General features: G+C 35.9%; 1 protein-coding gene across 2 annotated transcripts in view; it reads right to left on the minus strand.

Moving 5' to 3' along the window:
* Positions 1 to 15,260, minus strand: part of PCMTD1 (protein-L-isoaspartate (D-aspartate) O-methyltransferase domain containing 1) — an 87,599-nt gene that overhangs the window by 39,437 nt on the left and 32,902 nt on the right. Inside the window, exons 1-2 of one of the 2 annotated variants that reach the window (XM_012442936.3) lie at positions 3,711 to 3,902; positions 1,606 to 2,007 (exon numbers count right to left, since the gene is read on the minus strand). In XM_012442936.3, the coding sequence (XP_012298359.1) occupies positions 1,606 to 1,912 (307 nt within the window). In that variant the 5' untranslated portion in view covers positions 1,913 to 2,007; positions 3,711 to 3,902. Of the gene's footprint in view, positions 1 to 1,605; positions 2,008 to 3,710; positions 3,903 to 15,260 lie in introns of those variants that run through there. The other variant, XM_012442935.2, reaches the window with a different exon arrangement.

Raw genomic sequence — 15,260 nt, forward strand, 5'->3', positions numbered from 1 at the left:
CCTGGGTAATGAGCGAAACTCCATCTGAAAAAAAAAAAAAAAAAAAAAAAAAAAAAAAGAAGAAGTGACATACATCTGGAAGTTCCAACCTGTTAAGAAATTCCTGTCTCAGGACAGGGAGGAGCGCCAAATTTAAATGTAAGCTTCTAAATATCTCTTTATTGATGAAAATTAATAAGTTCTCTATCACTTTTGAGCAGTTCTTATACATTAGGAACTAACCCAGTTGTGGAATGAAAGGCTTCCATCCCCACTCTTTTAAATGAAACAGATGGGAATTTCCATGACTAATAGAGTAAGGAGTTAGCTAGTGTGTAGGGAGGAAATTTCAGACCTGAGTATACCTTAGAAGTCACATAATGTGACTACATAATTTATTGTCCAAACTCAGACACTTTGAGGAAATAAAGGACATTATTAATACTGATGCTAGAATAACAGGGATAAAGTAGGACTCCCTCAGCACACTGGAACAGAGAGTCACCCTACTAGAGGATATGTCACTCTCTATTTAAAATTCCTCAATAATTTCCCATCACTTTAAAATGAATTTTACGCCACATTCTCATCCTTATTAACTTAGGCATGTACCTCAACTATAGTACCTATGAGACTAGATGAAGGTTGTTGATTTGCTTATGTCTTCTCACACCCCACGTCCCTAAACAATGCTCTATTTTAATGTATGTCTCACAGTAGCAGCCGGTGAATGTGTCAGTTGATCTAAACGGCTTGGTAAACTTCATGGTTGGTCATCCACCATCCAACATAATGTCTTACAGCAGATTTTCCTCCATCCATGCATCTTTCACCTATACTCCGTATTACTCACTTGTCACTTCCTAGATAACTGACTTTCAGGCAAGTTATTTAACCTCCCCACGCCTTCGTTTACTTGCCCGTCTAACAGGATTAATAACAGTATGTACTTCAAAGGAGTATTAGGAACACTGAATGAGTTACCACACACACACTGCCTTAAACAATACCTAGCATTTAACACCCAGTAAGCACTTTGAGGGCAGAAATCTTAGTCCCTTTAGATCACTGGCATATGCACATGCCAGCAACAATGTCTGACAGAGCAAACACTTGAAAAATATGCTGAAAGCTTAATGAGATATACTTCTTTCTTCTCCATTTTTCTCCAATCCCTTGCTTTGCCCCAACAATGCCACATCTTATATATCCCACATATTCCTGTCCCTCTAACAAAAACCTGGCACAATGCTCTTAGATAACGATCAAACTTTATATGCTAGAAGACAGAACACTCTACCTGAAATAGATTAAATATTACTCCTGAGTTTCCTGCCTACTAGTTGCTTGATTTTAAGTACAGACCATGACTAACAGAGAATAGTTAGTTCCCAGAGCTACTGCAAGTTGAGGACTACATGTGGGAACTATCAGGGTCAGGGCTGGGAATGAAAAAAGATAACTACTACCTTGTGTTTTCACATCTAAGTAAGGAAAAGACCTACACTGAGTATACACATTCAAACATACACAAAATGTACACAGAGTTACAAATCCTATAAATCATAAAACATAATACAAAATAGGCTTACTTTTAAAAATAGAATTTTACAAAAATAAAATTACCTAAAATTAAGCCCACCATTGTACTTAAATATCCGGTTCCACTTCCCAGGTTAAGAAAAGACAATCCTGGTTGAAGTTTCAATGCTTCCATAACTTCAGAATAAATGCAAGGTGCTGATAAGTGGATGTTTCCATGCTTCCAGGCTAAGTCTTTGTAAGCATTGTCTCTGTAGCCTTCCAAATAGTAATCTCCACGATCAATCGCTCTGAAGGCTTGCTCCACTCTTTCAGTACGGATATACTGAGCTTCTTTTAAATTATCAATTAAGTCATCATTATCTTCCCCAGCACTCACAGCTCCTCCCATGATAGTATTCAAATCAAATCATAAATTTAAAAATGAAATAAAATTAGTAGAAATGGCTTCCAATATTGCACTTGATTTCCAAAAATAAATTAATCCTGGAAAGGAAGAACAAAAATAAACAGGTTTAAATTAATGCTCAAAAGCAAAATAACTCCAGTTTATTAAATGTATGTCATTATAATCAACTACCATTTCTCATGGAAATATTCTGCTCCAGGCATAGTGTTAAACTCCTTAACTATATTATTTTATTTAATTCTTATAGTAACCACAAAAGGTAACTTATATGGTCTCATCTGTACAGATGGGAAAACTGGAACACAAAGAAGTCAAGTCAGTCACCTAGTACCATGAGGCTCATTACAGTGGCCACTAGTCACACATGGTTACCTTGACCTAAATTAATGAAAATTAAATATAATTTAAAATTCCATTAGTCAACCTACCTATATTTTCCATATTTTAAGTGCTTAATAGCTACTTGTAGCCAGTGGCTACCATTCTAGACAGTGCTGCTCTGGAAAGTGACACTACCAAGAATTGGTCTCAGGTCTTTAGAGTTAGAAACCATGCTGTTTTTTTGTTTTGTTTTGTTTTGTTTAAGACAGAGTCTCACTCTGTCACCCAGGCTGCAGTGCAGTGGCACGATCTTGGCTCATCCCCTCCCAGGCTTAAGTATTCTTTCCACCTCAGCCTCCCAAGTAGCTGGGATTACAGGCGCATGCCACCATCCTCGGCTTATTTTTGTATTTTTTTGTAGAGACGGGGTTTCACCATGTTGCCCAAGGCAGTCTCAAACTCCTGAGTGCAAGAGATCAATCCACCTCAGCCTCCCAAGTAGCTGGGATTACAGGCACATGCCACAACGCTCAGCTAATTTTTGTATTTTTTTTGTAGAGATAGGGTCTCACCATGTTGCCCAAGGTAGTCTCAAAGTCCTGAGCTCAAGAGATCAGTCCACCTTGGCCTCCCAAAGTGCTGGGATTACAGGAGTCTGCCACCACACCTGACCTCCATTCCTTCAATCACTGAGCCACATTGGCTTCTTTATAGTATAGTAATTCTAGTTTAATTTAAAAAATTAGTTTATTTTAAATTCCTGAATTTAAAAACCTCTAACAATTCAAAAATGTACTACATAAATGTAAAATGTTAACACAAAGAATAACATACTACTCAATCACTGAACATAAAATACAAAATAAACAAACCCAGACTCACGTTTATTAATGTACTCATGTGCTCTCTCCCTGTTTTGTTTGGTAAACTTTGTTGGATAGAGACCACAAATTTTATTAATAACTTCAACAGTCCAAGCACTAGAACATGTTTAATACACACACACACACACACACTGAACTTCAACAGATTAAACTCAGCATCTGAATAGAAACGTAAGTGCAACCTGAGGAAACTAAAAAAATTTCAAAACATAATACCGAATATACAATTTAAGCTTCATTCAACTAGCTAGTAAGTAAATTAATATATCAATTTCTAAATTAGTAAATCAGTAGAAGAGAAAAGTGTGAAATGAAATACCCATGGCCAGTAACAAGAGTTATGACAGTTAACTCTGGCAAGAATATCCTAACTCTTGACACTAGAGAAGCATATCAATTAGGGTCTCAAGTATTTCCAGAGTCCTCAGACCCCTGGCACCACTGGGGCAGCTCTCCCAACAGAGCCTGTTATATTGTCTTTGTCTGTGTCCCCTTTGTCCTTTCCTACAATTGCCTTAAGAACGTTTGGAGTAGAAGAAACACTGTGAATTCACATTTAATTCATTCAAACTCACGTATAAAAAGCTGGCTGGCTCCAGCACTTCCAATCCTCAAAAATATAAAAGTACAAGGGTTTACAGCACCCTTCTCCTCAATGAGTATATTTTGTAGAATGTAGTGCAATGGGAGATGTCAATTCACTGTTCCTTCAACAGGTCTTAGCTGTGGCATCTCGACTTGCTGAGAGTCCAACTGTAGCATTTCAAGAATTTTTTTTTTTAATAACATGGCTTTTAAGCACAAGTCAACTTTTTCATCTGGCACTCAGTGAATCTCTTCCTAAGGTGAAAGAAAAAATGGATATATTACAGTAGGAGATAGTCTCTGTCAGTATTCAGTGTGGCATCTGTCTATGGATTTCATAAGAATAATTCTGACTAGACAGATATTTAGCAAATTGCTGTACTGTAGATGGCACAATTTACTAGAAAAATTATTCCCTTTGAGTAGGCTCTAAGGCTTAAGAAGGATCTGACCCTTCTTAGATCCTTCTGAATTCCATTAAATTCAAAATTATCATAGCCAAACAATTATCATAGCAAAACAATCAATCAAACATGGTCTTTACTAGACAGCTCATACTCTTGGTGAGAAAAAGGCAATAGGAAGAATCAAATAAGTAAGAACCACCACCATTTACTAACAAACACTGTACTGAGTGTGTTATTTGAGGCTCATTAAAAATTACTATAAGCCAGGCCAGGCATGGTGGCTCACACCAGTAATCCCAGCACTTTGGAAGGTCAAGGTGGGCAGATCACTTGAAGCCAGAAGTTCGAGACCAACTTGGCCAGCATGGCGGAATCCTGTCTCAACTAAACAAAAATTAGCCAGATGCAGTAGCTCATGTCTGAAATCCCAGCACTTTGGAAGGTCAAGGCAGATGGATCACTTGAGGTCAGGAGTTAAAGACCAGCCTGCCCAACATGGTGAAACCCTGTCTCTACTAAAAACACAAAAAAATTGGCTGGGTGTGGTGGCACACAGCTGTAGTCCCAGCTACTTGGGAGGCTGAGCCAGGAGAATCGCTTTAACTTGGGAGGCAGAGGTTGCAATGAGCTGAGACTGCACCATTGCACTCCAGTCTGGGCAACAGAGATTTCCTCTCAAAAAAAAAAAAAAAAAAAAAAAAATTATCAAATCAAATGACTGTATGGATTTTAAAAACAATGACTGAATGGCTTAGAAAAGCAAGATCCAACAATATGCTGCCTATGAAAGACTCACTTTAGCCTTAGAACACACACAGACTGAGAATAAAGGGATGAAAAATGATAATCCAAAGAGAGCAGGGATGACCATACTTCCATCACACAAAACAGACTTTAGGGCAAAACTGTAAAATGAGGCAAAGAAGGACATTATTTTATGTTATGTTGAAGAGAACAGAATAATTTTAAATATATATGCAGGCAATATTGGAGCACCCAAATATATAAAGCAAATTTTAATAGTTCTGAATGATGAGATTGACTGCAATACAGTAATAGCAGAGGACTTCAATACTCCGCGTTCAACAATGGATAAATTATCCAGACAGAAACAGTGGACTTGAACAATGCTTTAGACTAAAGGGACCTAAGAGACATATATAGAACATTCTATCCAACAGCAACTGGATACTCATTTCTCTCCAGTGAACATGGAACATTTTCCAGGATATATTATATGTTTGTCTACAAAACAAGTCTTAATAAGTTTAAGACTGAAATTACATCAAATAGCTGTTCTAATCATAATGGAATGAAACCAGAAACCAGTAACAGGAGGACTTTTGGGACATTCATAAATACCTAGAAATAAACAACATGCTCCTCAAAACCAGTTGGTCAAAGAAATTTAAAAATAAATAAAAATATCTTTAGACAAAGGAAAATGGACAACATATAACTTATGAGATGCATCAAAACAGTTCTAAAAGGGAAGTTTACAGTAATAAATGCCTATATCAAAAGAGAGTAAAGATCTCAAATAAATTCAAGAAACTAGAGATAAAAGAACCAACTAAACCCCAAATAGAAGAAATGAAATAATAAAGATCCAGAACAAAAATAGATAAAACAGAGAATAGAAAGAAAATAGAAAAAAAGATTAGTGAAGCTAAGAGTTGGTTCTTTAAAAAGATAAACAAAATCAACAAACTTTTAGCAAACTAAGAAAAAAAGAAGGCTCTAACAATAAGTCAGAAACAAAAGAGGAAATACCACAACTCAGAAGATACCACAGAAGTACAAAGGATCATAAGACACTATGAACAATTATCCACCAACAAACTGGATAACCTAGAATAAATTCCTGGAAATGTACAGCCTACCAAAGTTGAATCGAGAAGGAAAAGAAAATATGAACAGACCAATAACAAGCAAGAAGATTGAATCAATAATTAAGAAATCTCCCATCAAAGAAAAGCCCAGCACTAGATGCCTCAAGGTAAAATTATACCAAACATTTGAAGAACTAATACCAATTCCTTCTCAAACCCTTCCAAAAACTCAAAGTGAAGAGAATACCTACAAAATCCATTTAGTGAGCCAGCATAGCTAGACTGAACCTTGATAATGACGCTAGACAAGGACACTATCAGTAAATAACAGGCTAATATCCCTGATGAACATATTTGCAAAAATCCTCAACAAAATACTAGCAAACCAAATTCAACAGAACATTAAAAGGATTATTCACAACCAAGTGAGATTTACACCTGGGATACAATGATTGTTGAATACACACAAATCTATAATGTGATATACCGTATTAGCAGAATGAGGACAAAAACCCTATGATCATCTCAACAGATGCAGAAAAAGCAGTTCACAAAATTCAATATCCTTTCATGATAAAAACTCTCAATTAATTAGACACAGAGGAAAGATACCTCAACATAATAAAGGCTATACATGAAAAGCCCACAATAAACATACGCAATGAAAAGTTGAAAGGTTTTCCTCTAAGATCAGGAATAAGAATATCTATTACCACTTATATTCAACATAGAACAAAGTTCTAGCTGGAGCAATTAGACAAGAAAAAGAAATAAAGGGCATCTAAATAGGAAAGCAAAAATTGAAAATACTTCTGTTAACTGATAACATACATATTAGAAAATTCTAAGGACCTACCAAAAAACTGTTAGAACAGGTAAACAAAATCAGTAAAGTTGCAGGGTACAAAATCAACACACAAAAGTCAGTAGCATTTCTTTACACTAACAACAAACTATCTGAAAAAATAAATTAAGAAATCAATCCCATTCACGATAACATCAAAAAACATACCTGAAAGTAAACTTTAACCCAGGAAGTGAAAGATTTGTATATTAAACACTATAAAATATTCAAAGAAACTAGACAACACAAATAAATGGAAAGATGTCCCATGTTCATGGACTCAAAGAAATAATAGTTAAAATGTCCATACTACCAAAAGTGGTTTACAGATTCAGCATGATGACATTAAAATTCCAATGATATTTTTCACAAGAATAGAAAACAATCCTAAAATTTGTATGTAATCACATATGCAAAAAGTAGAAAACCAGAGGTATCACATTATCTGACTTCAAAATTTATTACAAAGCTATAGTAATCAAGCAGCATGGAAATGACATAAAAACAGATACAATAACCAAACAAAATAGATGGAGAGACCAGAAATAAACTCCACAAATTTATGGTCAATTGATTTTCAACAAAGATACCAAGAACACAAAATGAAGAAAGCACAGTCTCTTCAATAAGTGCTGCTGGGAAAACTGGATATCCACAAGCAGAAGAATAAAATTGAATCCTTATCTCACACCACATACAAAAATCAATTCAAAGCAGTTTAAACATTCTAAATATAACACCTGAAACTGTATAACTATTAGAAGGAAATATAAGGGAAATGCTCCATTACACTGGTCTGGGCAAAGATTTCTTGGATATGACCCCAAAAACACAGACAACAAAAGCAAAAATAAATGCGATTGTATAAAACTAGAAAGCTTCTGTACAGTAATGCTTCACTAATTGTTTACAAACAGTAAAGTGAAGTGATAACACATATTGAAAAAAAAAAAAAAAAAAACCACTGTAAACCAGACATCTGATAATAGATTGCAAACCAGACATCTGATAAAGGGATTAAGATCCAAAATATGAAATGAACTCAACTGAATAGCAAGAAAACAAATACGCCAATCAAAAAACAAACCAAAGATCAAATAAACAATTCTCAAGACATATAAACAGCCTATGCATATGAAAAATGGTCGTCAGAGAAATGCTAATTAAAACCACAATGAGTTATCACTTGATACCTGTCAGAATGGCTATTATCGAAAAGACAAAAGATAACAAGTATTGGCAAGGTTGTAGAGAAAAGAAAATTCTTGTGAACTGTTAGCGGAAATGTAAATACATACAGCTACCATGAAAAACAGTATGCCTCCTCAGAAAAACTAAAAACAGAATTATCCTATGATCCAGTAATACCACTTCCTAGTCTATATCCAAAAAAACTGAAATCAGTATGTCAAAGACATCTACATTCCCATGTTCACTACAGCATTATACACAATACCCAAGATATGTAAGCAAGCTGGGCATCCATCATCAGAGAAATGGGTAAAGAAAATGGTATATTATGTTTATGGTATATAGATATAGATACACAGGTATATATATATAATGGATTACCATTCGGCCTTTAAAAGGAGGATAATTCTGTCATTTGCAACAACGTGGATGAACCTGGAAGACATTATACTAAGTGAGAAAAGACAGTCATAGAAACACCACATGATCTCCCTCATATGTGGAACCTAAAATGGTTGAACTTATAGAATAGAGAGTAGAATGTTGATTACCAGAGGCTAGGGCAAAAGGGTAGGTGGGGAAAGGAGAAATGCCGATCAAAAGGCACAAAGTTTCCCCTAGACAGAAGAAATACGCTTTAGTAATCTGTTCAGAATGGTGACTATAATAAATCATAATGCAGTGTTATCTCAAAATTGCTGAAACAGTAAATTTTCAATGTTTTCACCATACAAAATGACAGCTTTGTGAGGCAAATTTTTTAATTGGCCTGATTTAATCATTTCACACTGTAAACATATATCAAAAAATCATATTGCACCCCATAAATATGCAATTATTATTTGCTAATTAAAAATTAAATAGGATTTTAAGGAAAAACCAAAACTACAGAATAAAGGGAATATAATTATATTACTTAGTATGAGGGGTGTGAAAGAATGACACACTGTTTACATAGTCAAAATACTATAAGCATAATAGCTTATTTAGTTCCAATACTCATTTAATCACACCGGGAGGATGAGAAAGAAGAGGAAAAGAGGGGCATGGGAGCTAAAATTTCATCTATGATGACAGAAAGTAAATGCTGTTCAAAGGTAATGAATGAAAAGGAAAAGCAGCATCTTAGTTAGCAGTGTGTAGATTAAACAGCTAATGCGTTAAGTTCCTGCCGGAATGTGAGCCTGAGGGTGGAAAACAGGTGAAGCTAGGGACTGCTATGCTTTGGCATCAAGGCTTGTGGTATCTTTACTTTACAAATTGTGTTACCTGCATTATTTGAACAAAATTTACAAGTAAAGGTAAAATTAAAGGGGTTAGAGAGAGCACATGAAGTATAACAAAGCCACATGGAGAAGAATTTTCTAAGGAATAAAAATACATTTAATAAGACAGTCTAGGGAAGAAAAATAAAGATGCAGAAAGAGAAGGTTATTACACAAATAATAACTTACACCACACCAAAGAGTTTCACAGATAGAGTTCTTTTTACCACATACATTATTCGTGAATGTGGAAATTGAATTACTATAAATTACATTTTTATAATACTCACTCATTTAATTATAATGTGCCTTTGCAGAAAGCATGAAAATAGAGTAAAATTTAAATCTTCATAATGCTAGCATTCAAAGAACCACTGTCATTATTAACTTTAAAGCAACCATATACTTGGTTTTTTTAAACACATAATTGGTATTATATTGTATATATTGTTCAGGACTTTCACTTAACAAACCTTAAGCATTTCCTAATGCCATAAGACATTCTTTCCAAATTGAGAAGTATAATATTTTAGCACATGGATACACCAGGATACAACCAATTCTCCCATTGGTAGACTATGAATAATCAATATAATCAATATTGGAATTGATTATAATAGACGTACACTTGAGAAGCTTGTAAATCAAAGTCTGTAGTGAATATTGTGATAACAATAATCCTGTAACTTGAAATACACATTTTTTTATGAAAGTAAAATAAACACTGATAAAAAGGCCAGTGTGGCATTGGGTCATCAGTGACTGCCATTTGTTACTTCTAAGATAATCTCATCTCAATCATGGAAAAGTACCAAATATAGTCAAGAAACCAAGGTCTAGCCATGGTTCCACAGATAACATTGCTGTACAGATCTGGCCAAATCTCCAGAATGTCATTTCCTCACCTGTGAAATAAAAAGGATATATTCCACAGCTCCTAAGGTCCCTCAATGCTCTGATTTCTATGTTATTTCAGCACTGGTCAAATCTGCACTTGAATATAATCAAGTTTTAGTTATCTAGTAATGGCTGCTGTCCAGGTGTTGGCATTTCTGTCATTTTGGTCACAATTTTTACGGCCTCACTCCTGCCATTTTCTCTTCCACAAAGAACAAACAATTTTAGGAGTGTTTGAGTCCTGCACTAAACAATAAAAACAAGGAATTTGAAAGAAGAAAAAGGTAAATGTAGAAAAAGATAAAGTGTCAGAACAGAATAAAAGACTGAACAACTTCAGCAGTTACACAGTTATGTCTGTTTGAGAAGGAAGTCGTCATGTTTACTCACGAAACACAATTTCACTCCTTGGTGTTTTTCTCTCTATTGTGTGTTGGGTAGGGGGTGCACAGAAAATAAAGGGTACCAGACTCTGTCTCAAAAAAAAAAAAAGAAAGGGTACCTTCACATATGCACACCTGAAACTATCTGCAAAGTGTTCCAAATGTTTCTTGCTATTATTCCAAAATTTAGAATTGTGACTTAAATCTATTTGGTTTTAGGAAAGAACCGTCAAAGGCCCCATACAATATTATGGTGTTTCTCAGGCAGCTTTGGGATGCCTTATGGAGGGTTAAGTGCTGACGAGTTAAAGGAGGTGGGAAGCGGACTGATGGCAGACAGATGTTGCAAGGTGTGAGGAGAACAAAATGAATGCTGACTCACTTTCTTTCCACCTAGCACCCAGAGGGAAGCAGTCAACTGCTTCTTGATGCTCCTTTCTCTGCAAAAGTGAGGACTAAGCTCACTCAGCTCTAGAGGGAAGCTCACTCACCAGTGATCCAAAGGAAAACACACTAATTGTGGCCATGAACAAAGAAAGCCCCTCACGTCCTCAAAGCCTGTCATGGGACTTATGGGCCAAGAATACTTTAAGCGCAGAGGCAACTATACAGGGGAAAAATTTTTCTCAGTGATGGGGCTGATAAAGAGGTATGATTAAATATAAATAAAGAATTACGAAAGAAATGGCTAAACTAAGGTTCACTACTCACTTGCCAAAAGCTGCCAAGAACATCTACTTAACTCTATGTTTGATGATGAATACAAGCCTTAAACTTTGTCTAGCAGTGTTAGCACATAGCAGCGATTTCCCGTGTGCCTACTACATAATAACGCAGCATGTGCTCTAGGTTCTTCACCATACTCCTACGAAGAGGCATGAGAGCAAATGGAAGCTCACAGCCCTTGAATAACTGAACCACAACTCAAATCTAGGCTGTAAAGCTATGAAACCCTCCTGACACAGAATAATTTGCTCAGAGGCTCCTCCTGGCCCATAATTCAAAACTAAACTTTTCATTAACTTTTAGCTGAAAAACCGTTCAATTCAGCTCTGCCTCTTTCAATCTCCCATTTTTTTCCCTTCCTTTTAGTACTCTCAGCTTCAAAGGAAGAATGAAGCAGCTGGGGGGAGGGGGAGCATCTGATGTCATGTATTGGTCATGCATCCTCAGGCAAATTACTTAATGTGATCTCCAGTTTCCTTATCTATAAAATAAAAATAAGAATTACCACATCATAAATTTGTGATGATTAAATAGTACACATAATGTTCCTAACATATAGATGTCCAATAAATACCAACTTTCTTTCATTTCTGTGACAGAAAGGAAACATTCTCAACTTTCATTTTTAAGCACAGAAGACTGGAAAGGGAAAACAAACAAACCCTGCTTCTCAAATTCAGCAAAGCTTTCACCTACAGACCTCCTTAACAATGCACTAAGAGTAGAAATGGAAATCCTCAGGTTAGAGGTGTCTAAAAGAAAAAAGGCAAGGACCGTACATACAGAAGAGTGTGGAAGAATATATACATCCACACACAAGTTGACCGCAAGAGAGAAGTTAAAGTGAAGAAAAGACAACACAGTATCTTCTGCCATGCTCTGGGCCATCAACTGTGCTGAAGGGCCTAAATTAAGAGTAGCTGCCCTTCCATGCTCACAGGGAATCTCAGAAGGAAGAATGAGTTTGCCCAGGCTAAGGCAGCAGTCAGATACCGAAACTTTTTGGTTTAAGTTCCATTTCACTAACTAACTTTTGCCCTGGCTAATACTTTTTCCTCTAATAGAGCATTTGTTACACAATTTAGCAAAAATTGTCTTGTAAAGATTCCTTTAGTTCCATATATTTTCTGTCCAGACTGTAAACTCACTGAAGAGAAAAATAACATCTTATATTTAATATATTTATCACAGTTGCACAGTCTTAGCAGACATCTAAGAAACAACTGTTGACTAAGTTTAAAACACTGAAAGTCAGTTCTAGTTTTCTACTCTGGAAAGTCATTCAAATTTCAGTGTTCCTAATGGCTACAGCAAAGTCCAAGTACATGTTTTCTTCTACATTCTCTTGACTATCTTCTTCTCCTACCCCTCCAATTCAATACTACAAATAAATTTTTTAAAAGAAGTTCTCTTGGAAGCATCCACATAATACATGTTGATACTCGGCAAGTTTTAAGATGTAGTTTCCAACATCCCCACATCCTTTAAATTTTTATATTCCCGTTGGCTGAAGAACAGTGTGAACTCCAAGAGAGAGAAACAGTAGATGGAAGTTCTGCGACAGTTTAGTGTATAATATTTGAAGTGATAAAATAATATATAAAATTTTAAAGGACAACATACGAGGCTCATCTAGCTGAAATTCTATTATTTTGAAAGTTATAGGACTTTATGGATCCCCAAAGTCTCTCCTCCTCTCCCTTTTACTCAAACATCTGAACACATGACCTTTTCAAACCTATATTACTACACGTATCTCCCTAAACACAACTGCCTATAACCAACATACTCTATATGCAAAGTTCCACATATCTTTGAGTTAACAAAATTAATCATCAGGGAATAACAGCCTCAGATTTAAGGATTACTGCTTAGTATTATCCGGATTTTTCAAGAAACAGAAGTGCTACACTAACCGTCCTTAACATTTATATATATATAAAATTGTTAAGGAGATATATATATATGTATATATATCTCCTTATGGGAGCTGCAGCCTAGAACAACCTTTAAAACAAAAGTTGTTCACCTCTTCTAACTCAGGAAAAGTCTAAACAAAAGTATGTTCACTAAATGGCAATAGTTCTTAGGATGTACCGAGATCAACAGGGAAGCATGATTCAAAAAAAATACACATTTTCACCTCCTCCTGAGTCAGATTTTCACAGTGGGGCTTATTTTATCTGAAAAGATATGAATTTATAAAGAACAATGAAGATAAGAATATTACAAGGCAAACATGCACAACTAGGGACTACTCATCACCACTTCAGATGATCTGTATCTGTTCCCTTCCATGCATATGCCATAAAATAAACCAAAACATGAGCTCATACCAAATATATTCTTTCTATATATTAATGTACTATGGAATGCAAAGGCTGGCCTTGTCACACTACATGATTTTAAGTCATTATTTTTTCTGGCTTTGGTTTTTTCACCTGCAAAATAAAGTCATTAAATCAAATAATCTTAATGACTCCTTTAAGAACTTTCAAAAAATATAAGCTTATTTACTTATTTACAAAGACATACATAAGTTAACTACAAAGTTTTTGGACTTATAAAATGGCATCTTTCCAAAGACCAAAATGCTCGTTTTATCTATAGATGAACACTATTAAAAGCTGTATGAAACAAAATACCTAAAGTATTATTCATAAGTTTTCAAAGCACTTTAACATCAACTCATATAAATTCTTAAGTATCATAGGAATAGAGGCAGGATGGGTGGTATTACCTGCAGCATACAAACAAAAACAGACTGAGAAAGAGTAAATTACTTGTTCTGGATTTCCCATACAATAAAGAGATATTTCAATCTTTTCATACATCTTTTGCATTACTAAGAATATTATCAGAAAGAAGGAAACACACACACAAAAAAAGTCTGAGACCCCTGAGAAATGCACACTTAAAAAAACAATATTATAGTTTAATTTCATTTACTGGAGCAAATAATTCTATCCCTACTTTTCCTAATGAACCAGAGAAAGTTTAAGCAGTTCTTGAAAATGTACTGTCATCATCAAATCATAGTAATGGTATAGGCTCTAAAGTGCTAGGAAGGTCCTTGATATAGCTTTAATATTGTCCCAACCCAAATCCCATGTTGAATGGTAATCCCCAATGCAGGCGGTGATTGGATTGTGGGAGTGGATCCCTCATGTCTTGGTGCCGTCCTCATGACAGTGAGTTCTCTTGAGATCCAGTTGTTTAAAAGTATAAGACACCTCCTGCTACTCTCTCCTGCTCCTGCTTTGGCCATGTGACCCGACCTGCTTGCTTCACCTTCCAGCATGAGTAAAAGCTTCCTGAGGTCTCCCCAGAAGCCAAACAGATGTCAGTACCCCACTTCCTGTAAAGCCTGCAGAACCATGAGCCAAGCAAACCTATTTTCTTTAAAGATACCCAGTCTCATTATTTCCTTATAGCAATGCAAGAGGTGAACCTTAAAATGATTAATCTGTCATCAATAAGTTAAAAAACTCACTTAACACCATCCAAGCTGAGTAACCAAAAAGGTTATGAAAGCTTTTTAAAATACAGTGTAGAACATCCTGCCCGGCTACATTTAACAACTTCTTCACCATCAAATCAGCAAGTTAAGAAAGACACAGGCATACTGAGGAAAGAAATAATGGTTTTGGGTCCCAGAGACAGTCTTTTCTCCAGAAAATTAGTCTCTTAAATGGTTAGTGTATTTTCAATAAAACGTTTAAAAACTACTTTCAGGGGGAGGCAGCACCAAGATGGCCGAGAGGAGGCAACACCGGAATGCAGCTCCCAGTAAATGAGACACAGAGGGCTAGAGGACTTCACAATTCCAAGTGAGGTGCCAGGTTGTTTCCGGGGACTGGGAGGATGCTGAAAATAGCCCAGGGTAGGAGCCAAAGCAGGGCAAGAGCCGCCCAGGGAGAATGAACCAAGACAGGGCAGGGTGCGTCCCCACCTGGAACGTGCAGCAGACTCAGAGGGTCGGGGAACTTCACACC

Source organism: Aotus nancymaae, unplaced genomic scaffold (genome assembly GCF_030222135.1).
Source record: "Aotus nancymaae isolate 86718 unplaced genomic scaffold, 86718_ANA_hifiasm-v0.15.2.pri h1tg000036l, whole genome shotgun sequence".
Lineage (NCBI taxonomy): Eukaryota > Metazoa > Chordata > Mammalia > Primates > Aotidae > Aotus > Aotus nancymaae.